Source organism: Manis pentadactyla, chromosome 4 (genome assembly GCF_030020395.1).
Source record: "Manis pentadactyla isolate mManPen7 chromosome 4, mManPen7.hap1, whole genome shotgun sequence".
Classification (NCBI taxonomy): domain Eukaryota; kingdom Metazoa; phylum Chordata; class Mammalia; order Pholidota; family Manidae; genus Manis; species Manis pentadactyla.
The window spans coordinates 28,219,838-28,247,580 of record NC_080022.1 but is presented as its reverse complement, the minus strand read 5'-3'; the positions used below and the strand labels follow the sequence as shown (position 1 = coordinate 28,247,580).

Genomic DNA, 27,743 nt, shown 5'->3' with positions numbered 1-27,743 from the left:
TGTCTGTACACATGCGGCTGTGTCTGCAGACTGGTGGCCACAGGCATATGTGCACCACACGAGTCCGTGGATGCCTGCAGCTGTGTATACATGTGTGCACACATGTGTCTTTTATGTCCTGGGGCCTCTCAGGGCTCATCCGACTGCAAGAGCTCATCATGGCCCCATCGAGATACAACATCCGCCTGAAGATCCGCCAGCTTCCCCTGGACTCCGATGACTCGCGCCCCCTGCTTAAGGAGATGAAGCGAGGCCGGGAATTCCGCATTATCTTCGACTGCAGCCACATCATGGCTGCCCAGATCCTCAAGCAGGTGTGTGAGCCCAGCCAGCTGGAGGGAGGGCTGGGATCTGCCTGCCATTTCCCCATCTCCCCTTTTCTAAACACAGACATGGTGCCAGCCAAATCTGTCTCACCCTGAGCTCTGCTTCTTCTGGCGGTATGAACTTGGGTGGTCATGGCCTCTGTGGGCCTCAGTTTCACCTGCAGCAAAATGGACACAGTGGTCTTTACATTCCGAGATGGCATGAAGATGGATGAGATGAGGGATGAGCTGCCACAGCCAGGCCTGGTGCATGGAGGATGTTGAGTAGATGCTAGTTTCCAGGCCACCTCGCAGATGGAAGGGAGGGCTGCTCAGAGGGGTCTGAAGCTACAGAGGACAGAACACTTCAGGAAGCACAGAGCTGCCTTGGTGTCTAGGGAACAACCCCAGGAGCGTCTCACTGCCTCTTCCATAACTAATTCCCTGCAGCCCACAGCCCTTGTTGTTAACTCTTCTCTTACTAGGAGGTTTACCGATGTTGCTCACAGCATCTGCTCAGCTCTGCCACGGCAGTGGGGAGATGGCTCTCAGTCCCAGGTGGGCTTCTGTTCCCTCCTGGACCCAGCCCACCACAGCATTCTGGATACAAGGGCAGCTTTGCCAGCCACCTAAGATATAAACAGCAAAATTGCCCACAAGCCCCTCTGAGGCTGAAACCAGAAACACTCTGCTTCGAGCCAGTGTTTTGTATAAAAGGCAGTTATGTGGTCCTAGAAAGTGTCCCTGGTGACTGAAGGAGGTGTTCTATGTGACTTTGACACATGATCCCTCAAGATACAGGTTGTGGTGGGGAGGGAACACAGGGAGTGCAGCAGGGAGGTGCTGAGCAGGGGCAGGAGCATCTTCAAGGTCTGGGGGCATCAGATCCCACCCTCCAGCTGGGTCCTGCAGGGTGCCTAAGCCCTCAGCAGCCTCTTTCCTCCCCAGGGGAAGCCCATACCAGGCTCCTTCCTAAGCACTTTAACTCAGTGGTTAAAAAGCTCGTTTGAGAGTTTGAATCCTGCTTCTGTCCTTGGGTGTTGTGTACCCAAGAGCAAGTGGCCGTCTGCAGGGAGGGAATGATTCCTACCTCATGCAGTTATGGAGGATTCAGTGAGATGAGTTTAGCCTGGTGCCTGGTGCACAGTCAGCACTGAGTGTGGAACATCACTAAAGTCACTACCGAGGAGACACCTGCTCCCCAGGAGCCCCTTAACCCTCGCTCTCCTGGCTGTCTTGTCTTCCTTGCATGGGTAAGGGAATATTTAATAAAGACCATCACACTCCAGTTCACCAAGGAGTTACTCCATGCTAGGTGCATGCAGCTCCTCATTTACTGCCACCCTGGGAGTGGTAGCCTGGGCCCCGGGGAGCAGGGATGTCTCAGCCCGTACTGGGGAGCAAACTGAGGCTCAAGGGGAAAGTAATGGGCCTGAGGTCATCCAGCCAGGGAGTCTGTCTGACTTGAAAGCTTCTAGAATTAAAAATGAAGATTCTGTGCTCAACACAACACTGAACTAAACAGAGGTAAGCATGTGTGCTTACTGAAGACATCTCTGAGCCTTTAACCCATTTGTGCCAGTTATGAATCTCCAAGAGGGGGAGAGGGTGTGTGGCATTTTTCAAGTGTACTTGGTCCAGTTCATCTTTCCCCCGAGTCCTCTCCGGAACTAGCATTCTGAAGAATTCTGCAGAAAATGCATTTTGGCTGTTAATATAGATTATAGGTTTCTAATAAGACATAAAATATATGTGATATAGACTTCATGATCGTATGTGATAATTGCATAGCAGCCATGTGCCTGCCTGTGGTCAACCAGGCCCAGGGAATCAGCGATGTCTCAGCCCCTCTTGAGAGGCTCAGACTGTGAACAGACCCTCCCCCTCAGGCCTGGCAGGGCTCGTGGGGGCCCCAGCACACCCCTGTCTGGAGCCAGGCTGGGGAGCTCAGCTGAGGGGAGTCAGGGCCCTGGAGAAGGCAGTCTTGGGCTGCTTCCATCAGTGTTTCTCCAAGTGCAGCAGGCCCAGACCTGCTCAGAGAAAAGGCAGACAACAGAGCCCCACCCGACCCTGCTGAATTTAGATCTTTGGAGAGTGAGGCCCAAGATTCTGCAGGTTAATCTGCCCCAGGTGATTTTGCTGCCTGCCCCCTAGTCAGCTCCCCTGGGTGAAGGGGAGGGGGCTTCCCAGGTGTTTCCTGCAGGCTGCTAATGCTCTGCCCTCCCGCAGGCCATGGCCATGGGTATGATGACCGAGTACTACCACTTCATCTTCACCACGCTGGTAAGTGCCTCTGGGCCCTGGCACGGGTGGGGTGGGACTCGCTCAGAACAGCCAGCCTGGTGGAGGCGTTGCTGCAGCTAGAGGAGATTCAGGCTCATCTCGCTTCCTAAGGCTGTAGGTGTGGCCCCAGGCAAGGGCACAAAGATGTCCTTGTGGTCCACCCACTTTGAGAAGTGACAGCCTGTTGCAATTAAGGGCAGGGACTCTAGAAACTGCCAGTGGGAGTACAAGCCCCTCTGCTTACTGGCTATGAGACGTTGGGAAAGTCATGGAACCTCCCTGCCTCAGTTTCTTCATCTGCAAAATGGGCATGAGAATGGCTTCTCCCTCCTAGGACTGTTGTGATGACTAAGTTAATGAAGGGAAACGCTGAGAGCAGCGCCTGGTTCATGTGAAGAGCTATAGCAGTATTAGCTGTTCCTGTGATGACAACCCCCGGCTCCTGGCCCATGCTTCCCCACGGGTGTCTCAGACCTCACGCAGCAGGAATTAGCACTTGGGAGTCCTGCAGCATCTACGCTGAAGTCTGCCCCCTTGCTGTCAGCTGGGCCAGCCCACCTGCAGGCTCCAGATGGGTCCTGTCCAAACTCTGAGAACATCTAGGACCATTTAAGTCCATTAGGATAATGAGTTGTAGCTTGAGATCAGCAGGATAAAGAGATTCCTGTGCCAAAGGGGCACCAGCACCCAGCCACCCTGCCTTGGAGCCAGACGCCCTCAGGCCTCACTGGAGCCCAGGTCTGGAGTGAGTGGGTGTGCCGCTGACCACCCAGCAGTCTGAGTCAGCCTTGTCCCCGCAGCCCCACAGGCCCCTAACTGTTCCTTCATTCATCCGGCACCCAGTTAACATTCCTTCCCCAGCGCCTGTGCTCAGCTGTCTCAGGGCAATGGGCACCAAGTCCCCATCCTCACGGAGCTCCTGTCCCATCTGGCCTGTGTCTGTGTGTCTAGCTCATACATCAGGCTTGTGCCATCCCAGCCCCAGACAGCTGGCCGTGGGCCACAGTGAAAGGAGATGCCAGGTGCTGGGGGGCTGGTTGAAAGTGGGGAGTTCAAACGGGGCAGGCTTTAGGAAAGATTCTTGAACTCGGTCCCAGAGGATCAGTAGGAGTTCACCAAGGAGAAAGAGGAAGGGTATTCCACACAGAAGGAACAGCATAAGCAAAGGCCGAGAGGCAGGCTAGCTCTGTGATGGAGAGCCGGAGCTGGCTCATACTGGCTGAGTGCAAGAGCCAGTTGTGTTCATCTCTTCCCAACCCCACCTTCAGTGACATCATATAGCTAGCCTGAATATTCACACCACAAATGTTGGCAAATGCTACAAATGGGACGAAGTAGGTGTGATGCCTCTGGGCCTAAGATCCCTTACTTGGCCTCTTTTGGCCACCCAAATAACCCTAGCTCACCAAGGTTTAAGAATGAATCACCAGGCCACAAGAGCAGAGACGGAGGGTGGTTCTAGATCCAGTGACTCTGGACATCACAGGGATTATGATCCCAACCCTCTGCACTGGGACTCAGCCAGCCCCTCAGCTCCCCTCTCTCTACCCATTGCTACCCCTCTGCTCGTGGCCTATGCTCCTTCCTCACAGTCTCCGTTCCTGGGAAGCCAGGGCATCACAGCAGCCCTGGGCTCATCACATCCCAACTGACCACCCATTCTGTCTCTGCCACTTCTCATCACCTCTTTCTCTGAGTGTGACCCTCCTTCCCCAGGTCATATTGCTGACCAGCCAAGCACAGTCAGTGTTCCTCATCAGGGTGACGTATAGGACTTGGGGACAGTTCATCATCTCAGAATGTCCTTCCCACCATAAAATGTTTAGTATCCTCGTTCCCACTTACTAAATTCCAGGCTTGGGGACAAATAAATAAATAAATAAATGTCATTCCACATTGTCAAATGCCCTTAGGGTGGGAGGTGGGTCATCAGGCAAATTGTAGAAACTGCCCTTGGGACAAGTGACTGCTCCTTGGCAAAGTAGCTGAGGTGTGGCAGCGGGAACAGGAGACAATGGCTCACAGAGTCCAAGACACACCCACCAAGCAGAAGGACATGGGCCACTGGGAGGTTCCTAGAAGTGGCAGGAACAAAATCCATACATTTCATTCACCTTCCCTGAGAACTGCCCCCTCCCCCACCCTGTCCACACAGGGCCTGCGGTTAAGCCCTCTGAGGCCTTGTTCCCAATCCTGGCTCCAAATATTCATTTTAAAGCATCTGCCCCAGCTCATGCCCTCATTCCAAGGCCAGGAGGGGTGTCCCTTCAGATTGCTGAGGGAACTGCCAGGCCTGAAGCTTTGGACCCTCAGCCCTGTGGCCTGGCTCTACCTTCCAGGCAAGACTCTGGATAAAGCACCACCCCAGTACCCCAGTTGCCTCCACATAAATGCCATTACCTGCCTGTCAGGGTCGGAGGTCTTGGAGGGAGGTGCAGGGAAGGATCCTAGTACGTTAGGGCCCTAGTCTAGCTCCAGACAGTGTCTCCACTCTGTTACTTTTTCCTTTCATTAATTTAGCTATTCGTATACTCACTATCAGCAGCCATATGCAAATGATCTCAAAGTCCCAGGCACTGTACTAGGCACTTGGGTGGGGTGGGGTGGGCAGAGCTGGCTCCAACACGAAGCTCACCAGCTGGGAGGCTTTCTCCATGCATGTGAGGATCAAGCCCCGTGTCCAATTCATCGCTATATCTCTGGTGCCTAAATAGTGGCACACAGTAGGTGCTCATTAATGCCTGAATGAATGAATGAACACAAAACAAAGTAGAAAGTAATCAGTGAAGTTATCGATATCATCGTCACTGCAACAGTTAAGACCATGGGACTCAGTGCCAGTTTGCCTGAGTTAGGATCAAGATTCTTCCACCTCCCTGGGCAAATTACTTCACCTCTCTGCCTGCTTCCCCAACTATACCATGGCCACATTTTATATTACTACCTCCTGGGAATGTTATGCTGAACATTAAATATGTTGACATCAGTAAAGCGCTTAGAAAAGTGCTTGGCACTTAGTACTATGTAAGGGTTAGCCTGATTAATTAAATAACTCCTGCTTATGTTTTCTGTGTATTCAGCATACCCCATCTCATCCAAAATTCAGAACCAATCTCCAAAGGAGGTGTGACTCTTCCAGTTTTGCAGAAAAGTAGAAACTGAGGCTCAGAAAGGTCACTCAGCAAGAAAGGGGCAGAGCAAAGAGTTTTACCAGCTGGGGGCTGTCCAGCTGCAGAGCGCTCTGCTGAAACCCGTCCTGCTGAGAGCCGGCGGGAAGCACTGCCCGGCCTCCTCTGGCCAGCTCCAGCTCCACCTGGCCACGGTGGTCCGCACATGGTGACGGACACTCATGGGGGGACCGGGGCCTCCACAGATCCCCACAGTGCCCACACTTCACAGGCTCCAATGCCCTTTCTCCACATCGCTGATTTTCCTCTTCACAGGGCAGGGTTTGCGCTCCCCATTGATTGATGGGCAAACCTGGGACCAGAGAGGTTGACTGACTTGCCTGGAGTCTCACAGCAGATCAGCTGTACAGACCTTACTTCCAGTCTTTCCCTCAGTCCACTGCCTGCCCTCCCCATGCCTTTCTGAGGGTGAAGGAGAGCAGATCCTTCCAGGGGGCACACCCCCTGCAATGCCAACAGCTCTGCGGTGGATGGGTGTGTGTGTTGGCCGGGGTCGGGGCAGGGAGGGCATCTACCAAGGTTTCTCCCAGCAGCCCCCACATGCCAAGGCATCAGCAGTCCCCCCAGGGTCCTCTCCTCCGGCCCACATCCTGCATCCAGCTCCAGCTCCAGGATCCTCCTTCCAGCCCGTTGGTTTAGGAGTCTACCTCGTGATGCTGCCTTCTGGTGCCCATTGGCCAGTTGCAGCTGTACTGGGGAGGGCAGTGGCATTTGACATTTATCTCCTTCCCTTCAGGAAACCCAAGTCACCAACTCTTCGCCTCTAAAAATTCTCCAAAGTTGCTTCTCCCACGCAGAAGACATTTTAATTACCCCAGCGGCTATTATCTGTTCCAGCCAGCTTTGAGCCATTCCCAGATAACCCTGCATTAATCAGCCCCAGCTGAGCCCCTGGTACATGTCATGTGTAGGTAAAAGCCTGGAGGTGCAAGAAGAATTATAATAAATTAATAGATAAGCAATCACAATTAATGCCACTTCCCGGCAATAACAGTTATATCATGGGAAAGATATTTTCATCTGTCCTTCCTTAAGGCGATGTTTTCTGAGCTTCAGCTTCTACTCAGTCAGACCCATGGGGTGCTAATGAATTAGTCTATTATGTTATGCTGAATGTTTCTAAAAGGTCCCTCGTCGATACTGAATTCAGTGTGTCAACATTTGGCATCGAGAACAGCAACTTTTTGCCAAGTAGCAAGGCCCTGCACAGTTCCCTGGGTCCCTGGGTATAGCACTTGGGGTCTCAGCCCAGAGCAGTTTGGACAAAAAATTGGAGCTGGACTTAGAGGCCTCTTTACCAGCTTCCTATTGTCGCTACCCTCGTGACATAGGGATGGGGGTATTCAGGGCCAGTAGCCCTACAGCACTTGGCAGCTAAGCCCAGGGTGACACCCCACTGTGACTCCCCAGGCTTGATTGGCTACAGCTACCTTGCAGACCAAAGGCTGCATCTGGCACCTTCTGGGGCTGATGTCACCAACACCCAAGCCCCCACCAAAGCCAGAGCGGCCACCTTTCCCGCTGACTGGTTGGGCTCTGGTCCTAGAGGAGGGGGAACCGAGTCACAGAGGCCCTAGGCAGGCTTTGGCATCTTTCAGGCCTTATGTCAACACTGAACTGAAGAGGCTGAGACCCTGCAGAGGAGGAGTGAGGAGGGCGCCCCTGGAGGCAGAGCCCGGCGTCTCTTCCATGAGGAGCAGCTCCGTCCTGGCCCCAGACTCACACTCACCACTCTGTGAAACAAAATCCCTCCCTCTCCCCATGCCCCCCTCCTTCAAAGACAGTTGGGGAGCTCTTGTTCCTAAAGCAGTCCCTGAGGGTCTCTCCTCCACCCCCGCAATGTGCCAAACCACTCCTCACTTCCAGCCCCACCGGTAGCTGCCCCTGTGAGGAGGAGGTGAGACACCTGGCTCCCCATTCCAGGGTCCTCCTGTGTTGTTTAGGTGCCCCGGAGAGCTACTCAGCTGACCCTTCCTTCCACTTTGGGTGACATCAGTATTTGGCTCAGGGGCTCATAGGGGAGACAGACAGACTCAAAGAGTTATTATCAGTGGGGCAAAAGCCAAGAAGTCCCAGGATAAGAGCAAAAGCATCCCTGGCCCACCCTGTCATGAATGTGTAGACAGAGGAGTTAGTCAGGGAAGACTTCCTGGAAGAGGTGACACTGGGGCTAAATCTCAGAGACTAGCCCACCCAAGAAGAGTGGAGAAGGCAGGCGCTCCAGCAGGGGACTGAACATGCACACAGGCCCCAGCACAGGGGTGAGAAGCTGCATGATGGGCAGGGACCAGCCAGGAGTGGGAAAGGGGGGCAAAAGTAGTTCGGTGTTCCTGGAGCAAAAAAATGGGAGCGGGTGGGAAGAAAAGAGAGACAGGAGGGGTGCAGAACTTCATAAATTTACTAAGGAGTTTGTGCTTTATTCTTAGGCAGTAAGGAGCCTCTGGCAGATGTTAAGTGGGGGAGCAACAGGGTTGGGTTTATTTATTTATGTATTTACTCCTCTAAGTGCTGTGTGGAGGGTGACTGAGGGGTATGAACTGAGGGCTGGTCAGAGGACAGAGGGAGGATATCAGCAGCTGGACTGCCTGACTTGACTCCACAGCTCCCAGCTGTGGGACTCAGTTCCTGCCTTTAAAATGGGGTAAAAATAACACCCTCCTGGTAAGGTGGAATGTAAATTAAGTGAGTTCATCCACATAAAGTACTTATAACAGTGCCTGCTGTTCTGAAGCTTGTAGATGCTCAGGAAGCATCAGCTCATAGGGATTGTTGGATGCTGCCGGGAGGCCTAAGGCAGGAGGGACCCAGCTCACGTCTGCTGCTCCTCCAATAACGAGTTATGTCCCCAGGGGCTGTATCCAATAGCTGTCACAGCTGCTGCCAGAGAAGGCAAAATATAAATGTTTGTCAAACACTTACACAATGACTACCATGCACCAGACATGCTCTAAGTACATCTATTAGACCATTTTTCACTCATCACAACCCTATATGGGAGGTACTATATTATCATCCCCATTTTGCAGATGAGACAACTGAAGTAGGGAGAGTAGATGAAACTTGAACCCAGATGGCTTGGTCTCATAGTCCGTGCTCCTAACCATTCACTACCTGGGGCTGCTGCAGTGAGCAGGAGCCTCCTTCCTGTGTGTCTTCTCACCCTCCTTACTGCCCCTCTCTGATTCCACAGGTGCCCCTGTCTAAGCCTAGACTCCTCTCTGTATATTTCCTGGTCAGGAGTAATAGCTTAGATTAGTGCTTCTCAAAACAGTGATTTTTCTAGCCCCTCCCACCCCTACCAGACTCTCTGTGTCCTATACATTCCAGAAAAGCCCCAGAGACCATTCTGATGCCTATCCTGTGACAGCCACTGGGGATATAAAGCAGAGGGCTTTTGAGTTAGGCACACAGTGGGGTACAGCCAGCCTCCAAAAGGGAAAAAAAACAATGGATTTGTAATACTTGCCAGTTTCCATGGTGTAAATACTCCATCATGGCTAATATCAAGCTATCAGTGTGATGTCACTGAACACAGAGTCAGGAAGAAGTGTCAACAAATAGCTCTCACAGCCAGGGGAGCCAGCACCAAAATACCATTGAAATGGACCCAGAGACAGTTCTGCTCTGCCTTTAGGAGCTTTATGACCTTGGCAAGTCACCTCAGCCCCAACTCTGTTTCCTCATCTGTAAGAGGAGGATGCTTACAGATGGAAATGCCTACTTCACAGAGGGGTGTGAGATCAGATTGTGTTCTCCACGTGCGCAGCTGAGCACTGTGCCCACCCTCCACTCCCATGAGAGGGGGGCTGTATAGACACCCTCCATTCAATTCACTGTAGACCCTGCTTCCTGCTCCCACCTGGCCCCTTCCCTGTTCCAAATCCTGACCTGGAATCAGGACGCTATTTGTTTAGGCAAGGCTAGGACTAAACTTTCTTGCCAGGGCTCAAGTCTGCTCCAAGCCTCTCCCCCACTCCCTAAACCTTCGAAGAGGACACCAACAGAGTGCATTCCAGAAGGAATCCATTTTCAGGGTCCAGGAGGAACAGGAGGACTTTAGCATCCACTAGGAACATCTCAGAGTCAGAGGAAGCAGTGCATGGAAAAGAGCTGCTCGGTGGGCTGCACGTGTTATCCCTCATCTTTCCCTGGGCCTCAGTGATCTAAGCAAGGCTGGGACTGGGATTGCCTGAATGTTACTCCTGCCGGCTGCAGCCAGAGAGAGACAAGTACAGTCTAGGCATGTCCACAGCCACTCTCTCCCAGCACCGGATGGAGTGACTAAGTCTAGGGCCCCAGGAAAGAGGACAGGCTGGGGCCAGCTTGGTGAGGGGAGATGTGGAGAAGAATAGATGGTAGATGAGGAGGAGCTTAGACAATGAGCTGAAGACTCAGTTTCTCTGCTGGTGGGATGGTTCCAATCTAGGGGGTCAGCATATTTTTTCTGACATGACTCTTAAACAAATACAGAATGAACATGTGTCAAAGATGTATGCCGCTCATTAACAAGGGAGCCAGTCGGGTGGCACTGCTGGCTCCTAGAGCTTTTGAGAGATTGAGTATTTGGGGAGGGACTAAGATTCCAGGTTCAATACAAAATGGATTATTGTCCTACAGGGCAATAAAACTACAGCCTTGGGGATTTTTTTTTTTTTATGGGTTAAGTCCACAAATTAATCCAGAGTCCGGGCCTGTAACCAGTAGGAGAGAATGAAGGCAAATCCAGGCTCACCATCCCAGAGAGTTACAAAATCCAGGGCAGGCCTGCTAAGTGACATTTTGGTGGGACATTAAAAGGACACGCTGCTCTCCTTCTGCTTTCTTTCCAAGTTCGAGTCGTTTTTCTTAACAGGACAGAGCCGCACTCTGCTCCTCAAGCCCCAGCCCACCACCTCCCCCACTTCCCAGCTTAGCACCTGGCTTCTCCCTCTGCCTCCTCCCCACCCCTCACCTGCCTCTCTTTGTCTCCTTCCCTTACCAACCCACCTTGCTCCAGAGATGGAGCTGCAGGGAGGGACTGAATCTGGGCTGCCATGCGTTAGGCCTGTTTTCCTGACCCATCTGTCACCACTCAGTTATTATAACATGATTAACTCTGTTCCCTATGCTGCACCTTTCATCCCCATGACTTACTTATTTTATAACTGCAAGTTTGTCCCTTTTTATCCCCTCCACCTATTTCACCTGTCCCCCCACACCCCTCCCCTCTGGCCACCACCAGTTTGTTCTCTGTATCTATGGGTCTGTTTCTGTTTTACTTGGTTTGTTCATTTGTTTTGCTTTTTGGATCCCACATGTAAGTGAAATCATATATTTTTCTTCCTTCCTATGACTTATTTCACTTAGCATAATACCCTTTAGTTCCATCCATGTTGTCTAAAATGACAAGATTTTGTTTTTCTTTATGGCTGAGTAGTATTCCATTGTGTGTGTGTGTGTGTGTGTGTGTGTGTGTGTGTGTGTGTGTGTGTGTGTATACCACACCTTCTTTATCCATTTATCTGTTGATGGACACTTAAGTTGCTTCCATATCTTGGCTATTGCCAATAATTCTGCAGTGAACATAAGGGTCCAGGTATGTTTTTGAATTAGTGTTTTCTTTGAATAAATACCCAGAAGTAGAATTGCCAGATCATATGGTAGTTCTATTTTTAATTTTGGGGGAAGTCTCCATACTGCCTTCCACAGTGGCTGCACCAATTTACATTCCTACCAATAGAGTAGGAGGGCTCCCTTTTCTCCACATCCTCACCAACACTTGTTACTTCTTGTTTTTTTGAAAATAGCCATTCTAACTGGTGTGAGGTGATATCTCATGGTAGTTTTGACTTGCATTTCCTGGATGATTAGTGATGTGGAGGATTTCATGTGTCTGTTGGCCACCTATATGTCTTCTTTGGAAAAAGGTCTAGTCAGTTACTCTTCCCATTTAAAAATTTTTGTTCTTGTTGTTATTGGACTATATGAGTCATTTATATATTTTGTAGATTAACCCCTTATTGGAATTATCTTTTGCAAGTATCTTCTCCTATTCAGTAAGTTGCGTTTTCCTTTTGCTGATGGTTTTCTTCATGGTACAAAAGCTAGAAGACTATTTAAAATATCCTCTTTTGGAGGATAAAATAGTCCCTTCAGCCTCCCTCTGGGTAACTTGGATGTGCCCAGACCTAAAGCCCTTTTTCTTCTCAAAGTGGGTCTCCACCATCAGAGGAAATGGCCGTGATGACCAGCACCAAGCTCCTTTGATGTTCCAGGCTGGGCATTTTATGTGACCTGCTGAACCAGGCTTATTAAGGAGGCACAGTCCCCATCTTGTAGATGAAGAAGCCGGCTGAGCGATTTGCCCAAGGTCCCAGAGTCAGTTTGTGGGGTCAGCCACTGGGCAGAAGTGTGTTCCAAGGCCAGTGCTCATGCGGGTACTCCGTCCCCGCTGAGCCTCACCTCCGCACGGCTCTGCAGGGAGCCCCTGCCCTGGGCTCTGGGGCTGCCATGCAAGGGGCGCGGGAAAGCTGGGCGGAGCTTGCAGCAGGCCACACCCTTACTTGCTCAAACATCTCTCTGTCAGGATCTTTATGCGTTAGACCTGGAGCCCTACCGCTACTCAGGGGTGAACCTGACGGGGTTCCGGATCCTCAATGTGGACAACCCCCACGTCTCGGCCATCGTGGAGAAGTGGTCCATGGAGCGGCTGCAGGCAGCTCCCCGGGCAGAGTCTGGCCTGCTGGACGGAGTGATGATGGTACGGTGGCCGAGATCTGGGGCATCTCCCCCGCCCTCATTCTCGGCCCTCTCTCCTTCCGTCCTCCCTAATTCTTTCTTCCCCAGCATCACTTCCCTCCTTAAAACATTCTGTTTGTCAGCCAGACCTTAGGCTATGGGCTGGGGACACAACGGATCAGACACAGTCCCACCCCAAGGGTGAGAGTACAGGCAGGTAAAGAGATGGTTACAGAGAGCGGGGATAAGGGCCAGTGGGTCCTGGGCACAGAGGACTTTCAGCTATGACCAGCAGAAGCCCAGGGAGCCAGGAGAGGAGAAAGTTAGGCAGAGCCTAGGCAATGACAGGTGAGATGGGATCGGGGTTGGGGAGGGACTGGCAGGAGCCGTTCTGAGTGGCAGAAGGAGGGTGTTGGGCATCTGCAGAGCAGCAGAGACAACCCAAGGCCAACTTCTCACTGCAGACAGGGTCTAGGTCACCTCAGGGCCTCTCCCTCACCAGGACCCCGTGTGCCTGTGGCAGGGCTGGGCCATGGGGACAGGGCAGGGTGGGCAAGGACTCTTGTGGCTCCAGAGCCGCTCTCAGGCGGGCCCTGGGCCCTCTCCTCCAGACTGACGCAGCCTTACTGTACGACGCCGTCCACATCGTGTCTGTGTGCTACCAGCGGGCACCCCAGATGACCGTGAACTCCCTGCAGTGCCACCGGCATAAGGCTTGGCGCTTTGGTGGCCGCTTCATGAACTTCATCAAGGAGGTGAGTACCCCACCCACCCACTCCCCGGCCAAAACCTCCCAGGGCCTCCCCGTGGGCTGGTGCTGCTGTAGAGCAGTCAAAGGTCCAAGTATAGGAGTCAGACAGAATGAGTTTCCACTCCACATGAACTGGGGCAAGTTGCCTCACATCTCTGAGCCTCAGTTTCCTTGGGTGAATACAGGACCAATTTACAGGGTGACTGAGAGGCTAAGGCCTGGGTGGTCAGCTGTGTTGGCAGGACACAGCACAGGCTTTAAAGTGCAACAGATGAGGAGCTCTGCCTTTGGCTTTGTGACCTCAGGTGAGCTAGAGAGCCTTGCTGAGCCTTGGGTGCATTACTTGCAAAATGGGGCACAAAGCCTTGGCCCCCTCATGGGGTTGCAGTGAAGATGAAATGAGACACGGAGCGGAAAGTGCTCAGTGCAGAGCCCTCCTCCGGGATCGCAGGAGGCTTGGTAAATAATAAGTAGCCCTACAAACTCCTCTTCACATCATGAGCTCCTCAGCTGGCATCCCAGCCAGGGCCCCCGCTGGGACCCAGCTCTCCATGGCAACTGTGAAGAAGGCCCATCCATGGAGGTGAATCAGAGAAACCAGAGCACAGAAACCTGTTCTGTGGCTGAGAAGACAATGGTGGAAACTTTTCATTTCTAAGGACTGTTTATCACCATTTTCCTTGTAAGCCATGGGTGGTGGTGTTTATTGTTCCCACTTTACAGATGAGGAAGCTAAGGCCAGGGTTTGCATCCTGGCTCCATCACAACCAGCTGGGTGACTTTGGCTGAGGTGATTCACTCTTTGATCCTTAGTTTCCTCGACTGTGAAATGGGCACAGTTAGAGTACTTGTCTCTAAGTGTTGGTAAGAAGACTGTGTGAAAAGCACCCAGGCCAGGGCCAGGGCAGAGTCAGATCCCAGGATCTGGGAGCTGAAGAAGGCTCAAGGGAGGTATCTTGGCAGGGTTATCCTGGCTCAAGGGAATGACCGTGTCCAGGGTAACAGATGGAGTCTAGGAGGCCTCCAAATGGGCGGTCTCTTTGTAGCACACACAATAGACCAGAAATGAAGCAGGCTGCCTTGGGAGTTCATTTGTTTATTCTACAGCTATTTGTTGTGGGCCTGCTGGGTGCCAGGCACCAGCTGTGCACCAGGGACCTAAGGGGGCAGAACAGCTACGCTCCCGCACTCACAGAGCTCACAGCCCAGGGAGGGGCAGACATCCGTCAAGTCATCAGTTAATGAATAAAATCCCACATGCAAAGGAAGGCAGCTCTGTGGCAAATAACCAAGAAACCCACCTCTTTCAGTTGTTTCCCAGAGATCCTGAGTTCACCACCATGGCTTGGGATGAGGCCAATGACAGCTGCATTTTAGAGTGACAGTAAAAGGAATATGGATAAGCCACTGGCTGTAGAGTTTGATGCACATGCCTTTAGAACTTGTCTCTGCCTCTTCCCAGCACTGTGGCTTTAGACACATTCCTGGAGATCCCCCAGGGTCAGTTTCCTCACTTGGCAAGCACCATCGCATAGTCACTGTGAAGGAGCAACTGAGTCCTTGGCACCAGATCCCTTAACCCAGAAGGGTCCCAGTATCAGATGTGTTCGTGTAAGAGGACCGTGATGGTCCCCTCTCACCAAGCCCCTCACACTGCAGTCAGGTCTTGACGATCTAGTGCCCTGAGTAAGGCCTGGCTGGTTTGAACAACCATCAGCTTGTTCTCAGGGAACTCTGGGCCTCACCCCTAGCCCCCTGTGCCTCCTTCCTTGTCAGGCCTCCAGCTGAGTAGCCAGAGGCTGGCACAAGGGTCTCGGTGGCCAGACCACAACCCGGGGACCCTTGTGAGCTAGACAAAAGTGGCTTTGAAGCTTAACTTTTTTTAGTTGTGTGACCTTGGACAAGCTACAGAACCTCTCCATGCCTCAGGTCTTCCTCTGTACAATGGAGACATTACTAGGATTGAGTTACAGTCTATGTGACGCACTTAGCATAGCACCTAGCACACAGTAAGTGCTGAACAGATTGGCTGCTATTACTATTATTTCTGTCATCACCACTGTCATCACTGTGACCTCTTATTCTGTGGTGGGTTTCCTGCTACAGAGGATCTCCAGGCCACACAGCTCCAGGGCCCTCCCCACCCCATTCACTCTTCACCCCTCAGAATGCTTGAGGCTCAGTCATGAAGCCCTAAGGGGAACAGACTCATCATTGCCCACACCATGGAAAGAAAGGGGGGACCCTCCTCCCTCACTGGCTGACCAGCCCATGTAGGTCATGCTTGCACCTCCTGGTTCCTGGTCTGCGGCCCAGTGAATGGTCCTCACCACTCACACTGCTTCACAGAGTCTTTTCAGAAACATACGTCCACTTTAGGGCTGTGGACCCTGAGACCCAGGGTAGCCACGTGGCCAGCGCATGGTCCCAGAGTTGCCAGGACCCAAGTGCCCTGCCTGAGCCCAGCCCACAGTCTTCCCTCAGACACTTTCCAAGTTGCCTGTCTCCCCATCTGACTGTGTGACAGTAAATCATTTTAAAGACTTGGCATTTCCGAGAAGAGCTGGAAAATACCAGGCCGGAGTTCAGAGCGTGTGAAGCATCTTTCATTTAGCGAGTCCTGAGCAGGCTGCTGGAAGGGGCGGGGGGGCGGGAAATGTCACCAGGAGGAGCTGCCAGCAGCTCCCTGCCCTGGCCCTGGCCCTGCCCACCCGCCCACAGACGGGCCATGCACCTGCTGGCATTTAATTCCTCAGTAGCTGACAGGGAGGAAGCCTCCCTCCCAGCGCAGGTTTGAAGGCACCTGCTGTGATCTCCCTGGGGGCTGGGAGAGAGCTGAGGGTGTGCGCCTGCCTAGGCAGGGAAGGCCGAGGGACTGCGGAGCCAGTCTCCGGAAAGCAGAGCCTCCCTCTGAAGTCAAAACAGTGTTCTTCACCTTCTCTGATGCATCATAGAACCTCCAGCTCCAGCTCCCTGGGCTCCATAAGTCTCCCTGCTGACTTGGACATGATGACCCCAAGCTTTTGAGCTCTGCACCTACAGAAAGAGAACCTGCCCTGCACCACTGTTACTCAGGTCTGCATGGCTCAGGGCCTCTGTGAGCCTCAGTGTCTGTGACTCTAAAATGGGGCCAGTGATGACACCCACTTGGCAGGATGGTGATGAGAACTGAGTGACCTTGTGCACGGAAAGAGATTCCCGCTCTGTAATAGGGTTTCTACTGAGGCCTTGGGCTATGGCCCAAGTGGCCACCCCTCCCTCCAGTCCTGATCCAGGGTTGCTCTTTGGAAGGAAGCACCAAAGGAGAAATAATAGTATTTGCCACTTGGTCAGGATTGTGTGCACCAGGCACTGTGCTAAGCACTTTATGCACCTTTTTTAACACCTGTGAAACAGGTCATGTTCCCCTTGTGGAAGCAGAGAGGTTCAGTCGTTGTGCACAGTCCACACTTTATCCACTTTTGCTTACAGCCTCCTGGACCCCTCCAAGGCTCTGGCCCCTACCTGAGCTTGCATTCCCATCTGTGCACTTACCTGGAAAACTTGATGGTGCCAGAGCTGCCCAAGTGCTTGGAGACTCCCACAGGTTTCAGTTTGGGATCTATAGACAGGCCTCCAGGGATCTGTGATCCCGTGAACCCGTGTGTCAGATTGTGAGTGTAAGCATGGGTGCTGGTGGACAAGCAGCCAGGGGAAGCTCTGGAGTCTTTTTCTGAATCTGCAGGGGATCACAACCCAGGCTGGCTAAGAACCCACTGTGCCAAAGTGAGGACTCAGATATCCAGAGCTTCCGCTGACCCACAGGCTCCGGCGTCCTCCCTCCCCAATCCCCATTGGCCCAGTGGGGCTGCCAGAGCTCCCAGATTTTCTCCCTTCCTCTAGCCCCCAGCCTGCCTTGGTTTCCCAGGACTCCAGGATGGGTGGGTTTGTTCTTCTCCCACACACAGAAAGCCCTGGCATGCCCGCATTTACCCATGTGCAGGCTACCTCCTAACACCACAGACAAGGCAGAGGAGGGAAACCCTCCAGCCTGAGGGGTGGGGCCCTGGAACCCCAGCCCCTGCTTGCTTCTGCCTCTTCTTCACTCTGTAAGCTTGGGTGATGCATGACCCCCTCTGGGCCTGCTTCCTCATCTGTAATGTGGGAATCATGACCCCACCTGGCGCGCTGGCCAGGGCTGCTGTGGAGGCTGCATGACACGAGCAGTGTGAAGTACCTTGTAGGTACACTCTGGGCCTGCAGGAAAGTATTATCTAGAATGCAGTCAGCAAACTTTTTCTGTTAACAGCCAGATAGTAAACACTGTAGGCTTTGCGGGCCAGTCTCTGTTGCAACTGTTGGAGCTGCTGTTGCCGTGTCAAAGCAGCCAGAGACAGTAGGTAAATGCATGGGCATGGCTGTGTTCTAATAAACTATTTGCAAAAGCAGGCAGCCAGACGATCAGGGCAGCCAGCCGTAGTTGCCAACCACTGATCTGCAAGATGAAACTCTTCTCGGTTTGGGTCCTGTACCTTCTCTGAACCTCTGCCTGCATCTCTGTGCTAAAGATGTTGATGACAATTTTAAAAATCACAAAACCTACCATTTATTCAGGGCTCAGGTTCTGCCATGCACTGTTACATACTTTATGGGCTTTATCTCATTCCATCCTCATGGCATTTTGGTAGGATGGGTACTATTATTAGTTCCATTTTATAGATGAGGAAACTGAGGCTAAGAAGTAAGATGAAATTCCCAAGGTCACACAGCTAACTGTGGTTGAATCAGGCATTCTGACCCAGAGTTCTTAACCATGACATGTGCCTAGCTGGGACTGCAGGTGGTGACAGCGACCTTCTCTGTGTCCCCTGGCCCTTGGGGAGCCAATCCCAGAGTCTGGTCTTACAACCAAAGCCAGCTTGCCTCTTGGCTTTTCTGCCTCTCAGCAGGTCTCACCTGCCCCAATCTGCCTGCCTGTCTCCTTGCCCCTGTCTGGGGACCTGACAGGGGCTCCGCCTTCTCATGGCTTCAAGGCAGGGGCTCATTTGAGTGTGTCCAAGATCGATGTTGTACACGAGAAAGTGCAAATGTAAAGCTGGCTAAAGAGCATAATAGAATTTATGGAAATCGCTGGCTTGCACCACAGCCCGAGCAATGATGGAGGTGATTATTAATTAATCATGGTCTTGGGGGAACAGTATCAGTGCAAGGAGTAATTAAAATGAAGCATTGTACAGTTGTACCAAATGATGATTTATGAGCCCGAGGAATTGCTGCTCTGCCCTCTCCCCTCCGGCAGGCTCAATGGGAAGGATTAACTGGACGGATTGTTTTCAACAAAACCAGTGGCTTACGGACGGATTTCGATCTGGACATCATCAGCCTGAAGGAGGATGGCCTGGAGAAGGTGCGTGGGCTTGAGAGCGGGAGGAGCAAGACCCGGTCCAGCAGACCCTCGGGGCTTGACATGACCCAGTGTGGCCTATCCCTTAGTCCTGCAGAAAACACGAGGGCCTGGCCAGCCTGGAGGGGCCCAGAACCCAGTGGCCTGACCACAGCAGACACCCAAACCATCATCCTGGGGACAAGGGCCCTCAGAGATACTTAACCCAGGAAAAGCACTAAAGGGCTCATGGGCAGACAGACTATCTCTAAGTCCCTACAGGGTGGTCATGGGGCAGAGGAGCAGACACGTCCTTGGGTAGCAGAAACATCCCAATGATCAGGGAGCCTGCCTGGGGAGTAGTGAGCTCACTGTCACTGGAGGCATTTAAGCAAAGATTAAGCAAGGTCATTGCTTGTCTGAGGGACTGGAGGTGGTTCTTTGGAGAGCAGTCGAAGCACATGGATTCTGAACTCCCCACTCTAGGCTTCAAAGGCCTTTTTGATTCTCGGAGTTTGGATCAGGAAAGCAGGACCATAATACTCCCCAGGGACCAGTCACACCCACCCACCCCTCCCCCCTGCACAACACACACACACACACCCTGCCCCTCCAGGCCTTTGCCCAGGCAATTGTGGCCTTTATCTCCTTGGTTTATTCCCTCAGGCACCAACCTGGGTCTGCCTGGGTTGCACCTTGTGGCCAAGGTTACTCCATTCACTCCTGAGTTTCCCACAGACTCATGGGGGCCACTGTGCTGTGGAGGGGTGGCCAGGAAACCTGACCACTCCCCGACAGCTCTTTCATGCCCATATAACTTCAGTCCCTTAAGGGCAGGGGCTGTGGCTTCTGCTCCTAAGATCATTGAGGCCAGTTGGTCCAACTCTATGTGAGTTCTCAGCAAGCAATCTTCCAGTTTCTATTTAAATTCCGAAAGTGCTAGGGAGCTCCTTTCCGGCTCTGGCAGTAGTAAGGCAATAGCTTTCACTCAAGTAGTTGTCTTGTTTTTGCCCTCTCAGCTATCCATCTCTGGAGACAACCTCAAATTCTAGGGATGGCAATTAGATGGCAACATATCCCACCACTTCCCACTCCTGAACCCATGGCAGACATCAATAATCGATCATGAGCACACTCTTTTCATCTGAGCCTACCTGCAGTATCCTAGTCCCAAGAGCCCTCCCTGCAACTTGTAGAAAGTGACCAATATATAAGAAAAACTCTCTACTAGACCTGGACAAAGGTTGACCTGAAGAGGTGACCACCAGAGGCTCCTGGTCACCGCCACCCAGAATGTGGGTACAGAGCCTCTGCAGGCTAGGCCTCCTCAATCCTAACTGTTCTCATATGCACATGGCACCTAGTGTCTAGCAGGACATGCAGTTGGAGCTCAATAGATGAGCTTGCTGAGGTGAGGTTTCCTGTTGTTCATTTGGCCACTGGAAAGACGTGGAGCACTTTCTTCTCCCAGGTGTGCTGCTAGGAACCTTCATGCTGAGCTCAACCCACTTGGGAGAACAGCCTTTTCAACGCTGTCTGTTTGTCTCTTCTCCTCTTGGTTCTGGGAGGTCTGCACAGACAGAGATCCTGCCCAGAGAGGGTACTGAGCACAGACACTCTGCCTCTCCTATCATCACTTCTGTTTGCTAAGCTGGGTCACAGCTTATCCAGCCAGCTCCAGCTGGTGGCTCTGGGAGGATTACGGCAGAATTACCCAGGCATAATTACAGGTCTCTCTGCTATCTGCTTTGCACAGCTCCTTAATGGGATGTTTGCATTCGGCCTCTCTGTTTAATTGATTAAGTTTCCTGAGTATCCCAAGCTGGGCCAAGGACAGAGTGGGCATGCTGAGACCTTCTTTGAGAGACAGGAGCTGAGATGGAGGCAGAGCTGGGCAGAATTGGGTCCAAAAGGATCTTCAGGAGGTCCAGGGCTTTAGAACAATGTGTAAAATTGATCTTGACTTGCCTTCCTCCGGCCTTCAACAAGGACTCTGTAGGGAAAGAGATTATGCCACCCTGGCCAGGGCATCTGCCCGCTTTAGAAGTAAGATGACAGAGAAAACTGACACCAAATGCAGTGGCATCTGAGGCCTGCGGTGTGGGTCACCCATTCTCTGTTCTACCACCCCCAAAACAGCCACAAAGACCAGCGTCCTGCCCAGCCTGCCTGCCTGCTTGGGGCACAGCTCATCATCCATTTACTCACCCCATGGTTATTTCGTGAACCTCTCTCTTGCTCCGGCCCTGTCCTCGGCTTTGGAAGGCACCCAGGTCCAGGAGCTGGCACTGGAGCTGAGACCCAGTGAGTGAGCAGCTGGGTGCCCAGGGTCTTCCCCATGAGATGGGAGGCCCACCAGGTTCAGAGCGACTGTCCCAGGGTAGGACCTGGCCCTGCCCTAGGACCCCTCATTTCCTCCTGGCATCTGCTCCTGCCCAGGCTGGTTTCCACTGAGCATCCCCGGCTGCCTTTATATTCACCTTCTCCCTCTGCATTGTTCCCTCCAGCTGTGATGGGCTTACCAGCAAGGGGGCAGAGGCAGAACTCAGGACACTCACACCTCGGGGGCCTTCTCCGGGGAGGCAGGAGGCAACAGGGTTCTCAGAAATGTTAGCTCAACACGTTAGCAATGATGATGCTCATGAATAATGGGGCCAAGACAATGGCTTGTTGGTGTGGAGAAAGGACGGGGAGACTGCGAAGTCAGCCCCGGTTCTCTGTCTGTCTGTCCACTCAGGTTGGGGTTTGGAGTCCTGCCGAGGGGCTCAACATCACAGAGGTCACAAAAGGCCGAGGCCCGAACGTCACTGACTCTCTGACAAACAGGTCACTCATCGTCACTACCGTGCTGGTAAGAGCCTACAGCCCTGCAGGAAGGAGGGAATGTCTGAGCTGGGGGTGGGCTGGCCTTCAAGGCTGGAGAGACCCCTCCACCCAGCATTGACAGGGCACCTCTTATAAGGCTGCCAGGGTGTGGGAGGAAGAGCTGCAGGAAGGTGGAAACATTGGGGGTCCCTCAGAACATAGCAACTCTACTTATGGCCACATACCAAAGACCCCAGGGAGGACTATGAGCAGTTCTTCCCAAAAGCCGAGTAGGCAGGTCCTCATGCCTGCCTGGGACCTGCTTGGCCAGCCTGTCTGCAGAGGCCTGCATATTCCCGTCTCACCTGCACCTGCCCCCCCAGCCCCTGATGGTGGGAGCCATGACGGGGTGGAAGGAAGTTTCCCCTGCCCTCTGCCCCAGGACTCAGCACCCATCTCTTCCACCTCAGTTCCCAGGGAAAAGGCCCTTCCTGCTGGGCCGCCCAGAAGTGATGCTCTGGTGGCCACGCCCTGACGGCCCAGCAGGGCGCACACACATACCACACTCCACAGAGTCCCCTCCTGAGAGCTCTGCACCACAGTCACTCTTCCTGCCCTCCTCTCTCTATTCTTCAGAACTGAACAGAGCCCCCTTCTTTTGACCATTTCAACCTAAGGACTGACTCTTGGGGTCTCCCAGGCTCTCTCCACTGTAGAGCCCAGGGCGGACAGGAGGACATGCGGGGCTGCTGGCCTCCTCCGACTCCCACTCCCTGTGGGCCAGCCCCTCCCGGAAGGCCTCCAGGGCATCCAGAGCCTTGGGACCCACCCTCTCAGAAACACAGCCCTGCCCCTGGGGGCTGCAGCTGGGCTCTGCTGAGGGGAGGCGGCTCTCACATGCTGGTGGATTCTGGTCCTCTGAGGGCGATATGGCCCTGTTCAGCTTCTCCTTATAATAAAGCAAATATGCTTGTAAGGATCGCGTGGTCAGGTCATTCTCTACAAAAAAGGGGACTCAACCCAGTTTAGGTACAGTAAGGAGGCCACGGGATGGAAGCTGGGAGCAGGGCTGGGCAGCCCACACTGGGCCCTTCCGTGATGCTTGCACAAGGCTTGCCCCACCTGCCTCCCACCAGAGGCAGCTCAGCCAGGCCCTCCTGTGTCCCCCCCTGAGCGACTCACCCGGTGTATGCCCGGTGGCTGGGTGGTGGACACCACAAGCAGGAAGGGATGTAACAGTTAAACCCTGTTCTCCCAGGAATCCTCATGAGCAGCAGACACCAGGCACACCATTGGCTTCTAGCCTAAGGGTCTCATCCCCCATCTCCAGTGTTAGGACTGCTGAGAGGCTGAGCATTAAAGGTGAAGGAGACAGAACAGTGGTTGTGGGCGCACTGCTGCTGGGACCCAACGAGAGGGCTGGGGAGACACCTGTGCCCACTGTTTGGGAGCAGACCCCACTGGCATTCTCCCCCAAACCAGACATCCTGCCTGCCTTTACTGATCAACGTTTTGTTAACTAAGAAAACGAATGAATAAGAATCAGAGTTCTAAAACTGCTAAGAGAAAAGATCTCATCAGAAATGGAGAAAAATTATACAAAAAAAAAAATCTCAAAGATAAAAGGAAACAAATAAAAACAGAAAGATTTGGATGAAGACTGATGAGCAGTTAAAGGAATACTGATGTGGATAAAAATAGAAAAGAGAAGAGGAGAGTTGAAAGAGAATGAAATTAAAAGGTTGAAAGGAAAGTAATAAAGAGAAAAATATTAAAATAAGGGATGAGATTAAAAGGAAAACTACCAAGACAGATGAAAAATTAAAATAAATAATTAACAACTCCAGCTAGACGAGGTAAAAAGTGTAAAACCAAAATGTCAGGAAGCAAAAGGATAAAAGTGTGACAAAGCTAAAATATAAAAAGGTTAGAAATAAAATAATAAAACGATGGTAAAAGATTAAAAGCAGAGCTGCATAAAATGTGAGATATAAATAAAACACTTTTCATAAGACAAGATTAAAAAAAGGTAAAACTAGTATGCTGTAAGAGATTAAGAGGGGAGTTGATTTAATGAGGTAAGATGATTCAGCCACAAAACAGTAAGAGGTGACCTAAAGATAATAAACGAAAGAATGCAATACACATACCCTGAAAGACCACAGGGTTAAATTTTATTAAAATGTCAGCAGCCTGATTTCAAGGGCATAAGACCCTTTTGCAAAGGAACAAGGGATTTTTCTGCACCAGCAGAGGCAGAATCCAGCACAGAATCCATCCTGTGCTCTTCTCAAAGCTTCTTGGTCAGCCCACTCAGCTTCTTGCAGAGGTCCTGACCTCCTGCACTCAGTCATTCACCAGAGATCCCACCCACAGCATCCAGCTGGCTCTCAGGCACCCCAGGGGATAGCAGAGGAGAGAAGCCCCTCTTGGCTGGTAGCCTAGGCACAGCTCCATCCATCCCACCACCCCTCATCTGGGCCATTGTGAGCCCAGCAGCTGTTTGGGACATGCAGTGTGACCAGGACACAGGGGCAAGATTGTGTGATGGGTACAAGCCCAAACCTTCAGGTTTGTTTCCTGGCCTTACTGTTAATTAGCTGTGTGACCCTAGAAGATTGCTTCACAGCCCTGTGCCTCAGTTTCCCCATCATAAAAAAAGAGGTGAAAGTAATTGTTCCTACTTCATAGAGTTGAGAAGATGAATGATTAATATAAATAGCACAGAGCACGTGCTAAGCAACACCTGCCTGTGTTATTATTATTATTGATCACAAATCCAGACCCCAGTAAGCTGAGGCTTAATACACTATGCAGAATGGGAGTTCTAAAGGAAACGTCTGCTTCTGTCCACAAGCAAATCCTGAGCTTCACTGAAAACTGCCCCCTAACCATGGCCATCAAGGTTATCCCTAGCACAGGCTGTGTCATAAACTTTGACCTTGCATCTGAATGCCTTTCAGGCCCAGAGGACATTCCCTGGCTCACCACAAACCCCACCACTCCCTTGGCTTACACTGGGCTGCCTCTTACAAAGTTGTTTCTGGATTGGCCCCTGAAGGCATCGGGGTTTGCAACCTCAACCTCAGAGTCCCTCAGAGCTCCAGTCTCCGACTGACCCATAAAACTCCTGGTCCCACCCATCCTCATCCCCTACTGCAGCCAAGGTCTGAGCTCCTGGCCCTGATATCACAGTAATTCCCTGTCCCTGGAGACTGCTGCCATGACCTCTGACACAGCTGCCAAACCACTTGAAGCAAATGTCCCCTGACCATCTTAACCCCATCATGCAGCATTGGATACTCACATGGTCTGCGGTGACCCATGATTTAGCTCTCCCAGCCCCACTGCCTAGAGATCATGGATGGTCAGGTCTGCTTCTCCCTGTGGGTCAATGAGAGAACCCAAGTCCATCCTGGAGGCAGAGGAATGGAGGGAATGACCTCTGGAGCATCCCTGATGGGAACAGAGGATGTGACAAACAGCATTTGCACTGGTTTCCAAGAAATTCTCTCTGTCCAGCTGAAATGTCCTCAGAGTCTCCTGAGAGAGATGCCCACTTCCATGCAAGGACTGGCCTAGGGCTGCCTGAAAATCTAGAGCCTCTCCAGATGCTCTGAAGAGTGTGCCCCAAAGTCTCAGCATGGTCTGCGTGCCCCAGAGCCCTGGGGAGCTGTCAGGCTTGGGCTCTTTGGGACAACAGCACCAGTTGTGGGGAGTGGCCCAGCCTGGCCCAGCCCCAGCTGCTCTGGTTAAAAACCCAGCCTGTGCCTGGCAGCCTGAAAGCAGGGCCAGTACCTCCTGCTGAGAGCACTGGGAGGGGGGACCTGTGGGTCAGGGAGTGTGTTGTCAGGGCAACAGCACTTTGAGTGACAGGCAGGTACCAGGGCACAGCACAGGAGCATCCAACTGCTTTGACTCTAGAGATTAGGGCTGGACCCCTGACCAGAGGGTTTCTCCTCCTTTCTTTTCCCCAGACTCTGGAGGTGGTAGAGGGCAGCAGCTCTATGTGGGCAGCCCCCCAGCCCACCTCCTCTTCCCCCCTCTCCCGAGCCCCAGAATTAGGGGCTAAGGGCACCTTACCCTGGACACACAGATGGACAGAGCACTGACCCCACCCTCTCTGGCCCCTCAGAACCACAGCTGGCCTTCCCACTCCTGGGTTGAACAGCAGCAGCAGGAGCCTGGAAGCCTGCCCTTCCTCAGCCCCTCTCTGCCCAGGCCCAGCCTCTGTTCTGGTTCCACTCTTCCATGAGCTCATGAAAAATTCATCCATCCAAACCTCAGCACACACACTGAGAAAACACACCCGACTCACTCCTGGGGCCCTGCCTTTGAAGGTGCAGTGTTCTTTTGGCTGCTGAAGCAAGCGGTGGTGTCAGCATGCATGTGGGTATGTGGGGGTGGAGGTGGGACCCGTGGCACATGGGTGTCTAGATACGTGCCAGTGGATGTTTGTGTGCCCCATGGATATAGTGACCCACATAGACTCATCTGCCAGGCAGGCAGACCCATGGCACCAGCAGCAGGAGAGGGAAAGCAAAGTGGGGGCCAGGGTGTGCGCTGGGAGAGCATCCCAGGCCCCACCTGTTAGGCGGGCGGCACTCCGGATGCTCTGTCCTGGTTCTCTAGCACAAGCCAAGGCCTTGAATCTGGGGCCATTGCCCTCTGTGTCCGCGCAGGGTTAGGCAAACAGAATGTCAAGAATGTGGTGCCTTAGTGCCAGTGCCATTGTGTATACATGTGCGTGCACACATGGATGTGTACTGATACTGCCTAAGTCAGAGGGGGCTTGGAAACACCACTGTTGAGCAGCTAACCCTTGGATCCTTCCCCCCAAGGCCCCTCTTCTGACTCCACAGGGCCTGTTGCTAGGAGAGCTTAGCACAAAGCCTGGCTTTCGTGTTCGTACAAGTAAGCGGAGAGAAACTAGACTAAGAACTCTGGCAACGAAAAGTCGGAAAAGGTTATTTTTCTGGACCCCTGTTTCCTGTGACTTGTTGAAAAGAAATATTACCCCTGCTCCTACGGCTCTTCTCCCAGAGCAATAGGAGAGCGTGAAGTTATGAAATTGAGGGCACCTTCACTGAGCAATCGATTAGCAGCCAAGAGAGCTTGTGAATTGGCTGTCTGGACATTTCCAGTAATAAATTGTGAAATAGTCCATGAATAAGTAGTTGGCCGAGTTCAGAATTACCCCCTAGGAAATGTTGCAAGTCTAGAGACACATTACTAAGGCGAGCACCATTTTAATGCTCTGGGCTTTGGCTGTTAAATATGTATGCCATCCGCAAAGCACTTCCCAAAATTAATGGCATTTTACAGCTGCTCCGAAGGCAGCATATTTATATGGAGATGTATAGATTCTGGGCCTGTGGTGGCTTCACAAATGAAGTGCTAATGTTAGTGGATAGGGCCAGGGAGGGGCGTGGAGAGAGGGTCAGGAAATGAGCTGTCTCAGGGACCTTTCCGGAAATGGTTTTCTGCTGCCACTATGCTTTTTAACCTCTGGTGACATTGGACATGGTCTGTAGGCTGGAAAGGTCACTGCAGCAACAGGCCACCCAGCACACAGGAAAAACATGATATTGATATTAGTAAAACTAAGAATTAAAAAATTAATAATATCAGCAGCTTGCCTTTGCCAGGTACTGTTCTAATAGTTTTTCATAGACTGAGTCATTTAATCCTCACAATAACTCTGTAAGGTAGGTTCTGTTATTATCCCTATGTTATAGAAGGAGGTAGATCTCTCCCAGGAATCTATGTGTGATTAGTGCTTCCACTAGGAAAGATGATACCTTCTCTCCAATTCTTCCCTTGAGCTAACATCAGGACCAGCAGGTGCTGTGGTGCGGTTTGTGCACTGCACAAAACAGTGCAGCCAAAAAGATGGGCTGGGACTGAAACCCCACCCAGACTCTGCTCACCAGACCCTGTGCCAGGGGACACCACCTTCCCAGAGACGAATCTGCACAAAGGCAGTGTATACACTAGCCAAACTCCCCTTCCCTCAAGGTGACCACAGCACCTCCCACAGCCCACCTGGACCCTTTCCTCCAACCTTGTGGGCTGTCTACTTGGTTGGAGGATGGGGGTGGGAAGCACAAGATTTGGCTAGCATGGAGTCTAGCCAAAGAATACTGCTTTCCACCCAGTTAGACTGAGAAGCGGTTTGCTCAGAATTCCTGGAGAGGTGGCAGCCACTTGGGGATTCACACTCCCAGCCCTTTCTCTGCAGCATCCCAAAGGACTGTTGAAAATCTAGAATAAATCGGCCCTGGGGTGGGAAGGGATTTTGAAATGTAGCATTACTGAGGAAGCAGGGCCAG

The 27,743-nt window shown here is 52.2% G+C and overlaps 1 protein-coding gene across 2 annotated transcripts in view; it reads left to right on the top strand.

Annotated features, from left to right (window-relative positions):
- Nucleotides 1-27,743, top strand: part of GRIK3 (glutamate ionotropic receptor kainate type subunit 3) — a 214,602-nt gene that overhangs the window by 142,508 nt on the left and 44,351 nt on the right. Inside the window, exons 4-10 of one of the 2 annotated variants that reach the window (XM_036876577.2) lie at nucleotides 133-314; nucleotides 2,535-2,588; nucleotides 12,342-12,515; nucleotides 13,105-13,248; nucleotides 18,523-18,630; nucleotides 21,344-21,457; nucleotides 22,048-22,380. In XM_036876577.2, coding sequence (XP_036732472.1) covers nucleotides 133-314; nucleotides 2,535-2,588; nucleotides 12,342-12,515; nucleotides 13,105-13,248; nucleotides 18,523-18,630; nucleotides 21,344-21,457; nucleotides 22,048-22,053 — 782 coding nt within the window. In that variant the 3' untranslated portion in view covers nucleotides 22,054-22,380. Of the gene's footprint in view, nucleotides 1-132; nucleotides 315-2,534; nucleotides 2,589-12,341; nucleotides 12,516-13,104; nucleotides 13,249-18,522; nucleotides 18,631-21,343; nucleotides 21,458-22,047; nucleotides 22,381-27,743 lie in introns of those variants that run through there. The other variant, XM_036876576.2, reaches the window with a different exon arrangement.